Raw genomic sequence first — 6,000 nt, 5'->3', positions numbered from 1 at the left:
ACATTGTATATTTCTGCCTCCTTTGTCAAAGATTAATTGTTGGTAGGTGTATGGGTTTATTCCTGGGCTCTCTATTCTGGTGATCCGTATGTCTGTTTTTGTGCCAATACCATGTTGTTTGATTACTGTAGCTTTGTAGTATTGTCTGAAGTCTGGGAGGGTTATGCCTCCTGCTTTGTTCTTTTTCCTCAGGACTGCTTTGGCAGTTCTGGTCTTTCATGGTTCTGTATAAATTTTAGGATTACTTATTCTAGTTCTGTGAAAAAACGTCATGGGTAATTTGATAAGGATCACATTAAATCTGTAGATTGCTTTGGGTAGTATGGCCATTTTAACAATATTAATTTTTCCAATCCAAAAGCATGTTTTTCCATTTAAAATCATCTTCAGTTTCCTTTATCAATGTTACATAGGTCTCAGCATATGAGTCTTTCACCTCCTTGGTCAGGTTTGTTCCTAAGTATTTTTTTTTTATTTTTTGATGTGATCTTAAAAGGGATTTTTTTTTTTTTTTTTACTTTCCCTTTCCAATATGTCATTATTAGTGTAAAGAAATGCAAGGTTTCTGTATGTTGGTATTGTATTCTGCTATCCTGCTGAATTTATCGGTTCTAGTAGTTTTTGTGTGGACTCTTTAGGGCTTTCTATATACAGTATCATGTCATCTACATAAAATGACAATTTTATCTCTTCCCTTGTAATTTGGATACCTTTTATTTCTTTTTTTTTGTCTGACTGCTGTGGCTAGGACTTCCAGTACTATCTATGTTGAATAGAAATGGTGACAGTGGGCATCCTTGTCTTATTCCAGATTTTAGCGGGAAGGTGTCTGATTTTTTTAAACACTTCATGTGTAACTATTCTCTTGCCTGTATTACCTGGCAGTTTCAGTATCTGCAGTTTTTGTGGTTTTATATCTGTTCTTTGTTGATTTTGTTGACCCCCCCCCGCCCCCCCCCAGTCAATGAGATTCACCCTCCTGTGTACTTGGTGATTTCTGTAAGCTCATTGCTTTGATCTCATGATCAGGGACACTACAGGGTCTAAGTAGGGAAAGTTTTCCTCCAAAGAGCTATCTGGGAGGCACAAACCTGGGTCCTGGCTTAGTATGGGAGTTCCAGGCTTAGCTTTCCATGTTACCTTGGCCCAATAGCTGTGGTGCCTGAATGCACTCTGTGGGCAACTCTGCCCCTACAGGCTGCACAACCCTGTAGCCTTAGCTCACACCATAAAAGAAATAGGTGCCAACAAGAGCCCTAGCTACTATTTTGCAAGTCCCAGCCAGCTATAGGACCCAAATAATTCAGTCAGTAGTTAAACTAGAGCAGACAGTTCCCACAAAGTGGCACCAAACCACAGCGTGACTAGAGCGCATTTGGGTCCTGCAGCTGGACCCCCAGGACTTGCGGCCAGGTGACTGCTCGGATTTGTCTTGGTCATTACAGTAAACTTTCAATAACATGACCTCACTCAGTTTTTTACAGCAGTTTTATGATATATACAGAGTATCATCCCCAACAAAGACACCTCTCCCTTCCTATCTGGCAAATAGCATTTGTAGGGATCTATAACACGACTGTACTGTGATACGAAGTACCAGATCATGAGCAGTGAGCTCACCTAGACCACTGTTTTACATACGCTTTTTGTCTGATCCCCCAGCTATGAATTGGAAGGTCCTATGGGAGGGCACATTTCTTATGCTCCTCACATTCTGCTAGTGTGCCCTGACCTTTGCTTTGTACACAACATTTAATCCATCTGCTCAGGAATCCCCTCCCCTGGGTGTTCACCCCAGTTTTTCCCTTGCCCCAGTCTTGTTTACTGCCCTCCTGTGTCACTAGTTCCCTTTATGTACTTCTGTTATTGGAGTTTTACCTACAAAGTTCTTGAATGCAGCCATCACAGTGGCTTTGTGTTTCCTACAACAGTGGCATAGAGCCTGAACAGCTAAGTGCTTAGGAAATGTCTGTTGGAAGTACAAACATCTTAAACTTGCTTTATCTTATACTACCTTCCTAAGCCTGAGAAGAGTTCTGTATGCTCTGAAATGGCATGAAAACAAGTGAATCAGTACCTCCTCCTTCCGGCCAAGCCTATGGTCTCTCCTCTATGCCTATCTTTCATAAACTCCCCTGCATATTTCATGTACTTATTTTTTTTGTGGAGTGCACATCCTGTATCCGGGGCTGTGCTAAAATAATTCTAGCTACAGGGGCTCATACTTTGATAGAAAGACACAGACATAAGCATATAGCTTTGATACAGGGTAGAAAATGATTCTTGACTTTTCAAGAGCTATGAAACTGAAAAAACACACCCCGCCGCCCCAAACCTACTGATACAGGGAAAAACCTCAAAAAACATTAAACAAAGGGAAAAAGACATAAAAGAGTATAAATTATATCACTATTTATATAACGTTCTAGAACAAGCAAAACTACAGTGACAGAAACGAGATGACTGGTTGCCTCTCAGGATGAGGGGCTGACTTGAAAGGGCATAAGGAGACTTTCTGGGGTGATGGAAATAGTCTACATCTTGAAAGTGTGGTGGTTGTAAAGGTCAAAGCACATTGTACTTGTTGAAACTCATAAAACCAAACACTAAGATCTATGCGTTCCACTGTATGTAAATTATACTTCAGGAAAAACCCCAGTGCTCTGAAAATGAAATAAATTAACTTCCGAGGCACACGTTGCCATCACATCTCCTTCCCCAAGGCTCCTCTTTCCTTTCCGGTGCTCCTGGCAAGGCGGTAGTAGACAAACTGCAGGCCTCCACGGTCAGGCTTGGAGACCACCAGGACAGTTTTATCCTCTTCCTGTGGGGCAAAGTACACAATGCTGGGGGTGTGGGCAAAAATTGAAGGGCGTTGTACCCACGCTCCAATCTCACTTACTCAATTTTCCACTCCACGTTCACCCCCCAACAGGCTCACTCCGTGCCGTGAACTCGCTGGTGCTGGATAAGATGAAAGCTCAGGCGGAAGGCCCTGCCACACCTGGCACAGTGGAAAGGCTTCTCCCCAGTGTGGATCCTCTGGTGCCGGAAGAAGCCCGACAGGGCCCTGAAGGCGCGGCCGCACTCACCGCACTCATAGGGCTTCTCCCCGGTGTGGATGCGCCGGTGCTCACTGAGGAAGGAGCTGCGGCTGAAGGCACGCCCGCACTCCTGGCAGGCGTAGGGCTTCTCCCCAGTGTGGACCCGCTGGTGCTGAATGAGGTTGGAGCTCTGGCTGAAGGCTTTCCCACACTCTTTGCATTCGTAAGGATTCTCTCCGTGGTGAATTCTCTGGTGCCGGACGACGTTTGAGCTATGGATGAAGGTTTTCCCACACTCGCTGCACTCGTACAGCCGCTCACCAGTGTGAATTCTCTGGTGCTTAATGGCGTCTGACCTCTGACTGAAGGACCTGCCACACTCAGCACATTCGTAGGGCTTCTCTCCCGTGTGGATTCTCTGGTGTCTAATGAGGTTGAAGCTCTGGCTGAAGGCTTTACCACACTCCTTACAAACGTAAGGCTTCTCCCCGTTGTGAATGCGCTGGTGCCTGACGACGTGGGAGCTGTGGATGAAGGCCTTCCCACAGTCGCTGCACTCGTAGGGTTTCTCCCCAGAATGAATGCTCTGGTGTTTCACCACATCCGAATAGCATTTGAAGCTCCTGTCGCAGGTGCTGCATCGGTAAGGCCGTCCTTTCCAGTGGCCTCTCCTATCGGCCATGGAGGCTGCATTCAGGGTGACCTCTGACCCAGACACACTGTCCTCATGGCCATTCTGCCCTCCAGTTTCCTCATAAACAACTGGTCCCCGAGGGGAACCTCTGGGCCTCTCTCCAGCTTCCTCATTCCCACAAGGGTCTGGAAACCGCAGTGCCCGGGGAGGCCCCCGTAACAGTCCTGGCACAGCCTGTCCACAGCGCCCCCCTTCTTCTAAGGTTGCCTGCCGTGGCATCAGCACTGGGCTCTGAGCCCCTTGCTCAGCCACCGAAGCAGCATAGCAGGAAGCCGGGCCGCCACTCGGTGCCTGTGCTAGGAAAGCTGGAAAAGAAGGGCAGAGATGCACAACTTAGAACTCTGCTAATGACACACAGATGGCATGGGAGAGCCACGTGATGACAGGGAACAGTAAGACGCCAGTGGGCAGCAGACACCCATTATCCCACCTGTCTTCCTCCTGCCCAGCTCTCCTCCCCGACTTCTAACACCTGTGGTCACAGGAAAGGACAGGGACTGGGGGTGAGCTAATCAGCAGGCTTCCCTGTGACTCCAGAAAAGGCCCAAGACTCTAACCTCAGTCTGCCTGGTCTCACGAGTCAGTGGAGACAGACCCCCAGGCTCTGGTGACACCCTGGTACAGCCTCATGGCCTGGAATGCAGAGAAGTGGTTGGCAGCAGAGCAGGCACGTGTGGCCATGTTTGAAAACACTTCCAGTGTCACAGTGGGGAGGGGGTGCTCCTGGCACCTAGTGGGGAGAAGCCAGGGAGGCTGCTCAACATCCTGGAATGCACAGGCCGCCCCCAACAGAGGCACCTCCAGCCCAAAGTGCCCAGAAGGCAGAACCTGGGCTGCCAGACATCCTAACCAAGCTCAGTCCCCTGACACAGATGCTGGTCACCACTCTGACACTGGGATCCAGCCCTCAGCCTCACCTCCCTTCAGGCCGTACATCTCATAGCGTATGCTCAGGCCAGTAAACCAGACAGGGTGCTTTCTCTTTATTCCTTTTCTGAATGGGATGTTTCTAGTAACCTGTTTTTCTCCACACTCTGTGTGTGGTGGCATTTGCTAAAATTTAGCCCCAAATTGTGAGCCTGAAGAGTGCTGTCTGGGCCGGATCTGGTCAGGAGTACGGTCACACAAGGGAGGGAGACGGTGGCCTGGAAGCACAGGGCCCGAAGGGTGGCTCCGTGGCTGCGCCTCTGGGTCATCCTTGACTCACACCCCGAGGGATGATGTGCAGGGACACAGGGTGGCTGAACCACCCGACACGGGGGTTCTGTGACTTCCTGGGAGAGCAGGTGCAGGTGCGTTTGGGGGAGCCACGGTCATGTTCTCCCCAAGCTCCCACTGCTGAACCAGAACCTTAGGGTAGAGTATGATGGGGAAAAGCTTGAAATGGCATGTGTCTTTGCCAAGGGAAGATGGCCTGGTTGTTAGCACAGGTCATGTGACAATTCAACAACAGGCAACTGAATATGAGCCCTCCCCCAAATGCGGCCTGAAATCTTCAGAACAGAGGGGCCTGGAGCCCGAGAGGGAGGTGGCCAGTGGGCGGGAGGCCAGCCAGATTGTCATCCACCACACACTTCCTGGTCACCAACCCTGAGCCTAGGCCAGTTGACACTGCTGGGCCCTGGTAAGACAAAGCCAAGAATTAATACTCTTGTTCCTCAAAGCTGGAGGCATAACCCTCCCAGACTTCAGATAATACTACAAAGATACAGTAATCAAAACAGCATGGTACCTACCTAGGGAGACAAAAGACCTGTATGCAGAAAACTATATGACATTGATGAAAGAAATTAAAGATGATACAAACAGATGGAGAGATATACCATGTTCTTGGATTAGAAGAATCAATACTGTGAAAATGACTATACTACCCAAAGCAATCTACAGATTGAATGAAATCCCTATCAAATCACCAATGGCATTTTTTACAGAACCAGAACAAAAAATCTTAAAATTTGTATGGAGACACAAAAGACCCCTAATAGCCAAAGCAGTCTTGAGGGAAAAAAACGGAGCTGGAGGAATCAGATTCTACTACAAAGCTACAATAATAAAGAGACAATATGGTACTGGCACAGAAACAGAAATATAGATCAATGGAACAGGAAAGAAAGCCCAGAGATAAACCCACGCACCTATGGTCAACTAATGTATGACAAAGGAGGCAAGGATATACAATGGAGAAAAAGACAGTCTCTTCAATAAGCGGTGCTGGGAAAACTGGACAGCTACATGTAAAAGAATGAAATTACAACACTCCCT

General features: G+C 47.8%; 1 protein-coding gene across 1 annotated transcript in view; it reads right to left on the bottom strand.

The window, feature by feature from the left end:
* Positions 1–2,397: 2,397 nt before the first annotated feature.
* GLI4 (GLI family zinc finger 4) overlaps positions 2,398–6,000 on the bottom strand; it is a 40,209-nt gene continuing 36,606 nt past the window's right edge. The window contains exon 8 of the mRNA XM_067017324.1: positions 2,398–3,630. Coding sequence (XP_066873425.1) covers positions 2,938–3,630 — 693 coding nt within the window. The 3' untranslated portion in view covers positions 2,398–2,937. The remainder of the gene's footprint in view (positions 3,631–6,000) is intronic.

This window comes from Kogia breviceps, chromosome 17 (assembly GCF_026419965.1).
Source record: "Kogia breviceps isolate mKogBre1 chromosome 17, mKogBre1 haplotype 1, whole genome shotgun sequence".
In the NCBI taxonomy this organism is placed as follows: domain Eukaryota; kingdom Metazoa; phylum Chordata; class Mammalia; order Artiodactyla; family Physeteridae; genus Kogia; species Kogia breviceps.
This window is presented reverse-complemented; position numbering and strand designations above follow the sequence as displayed.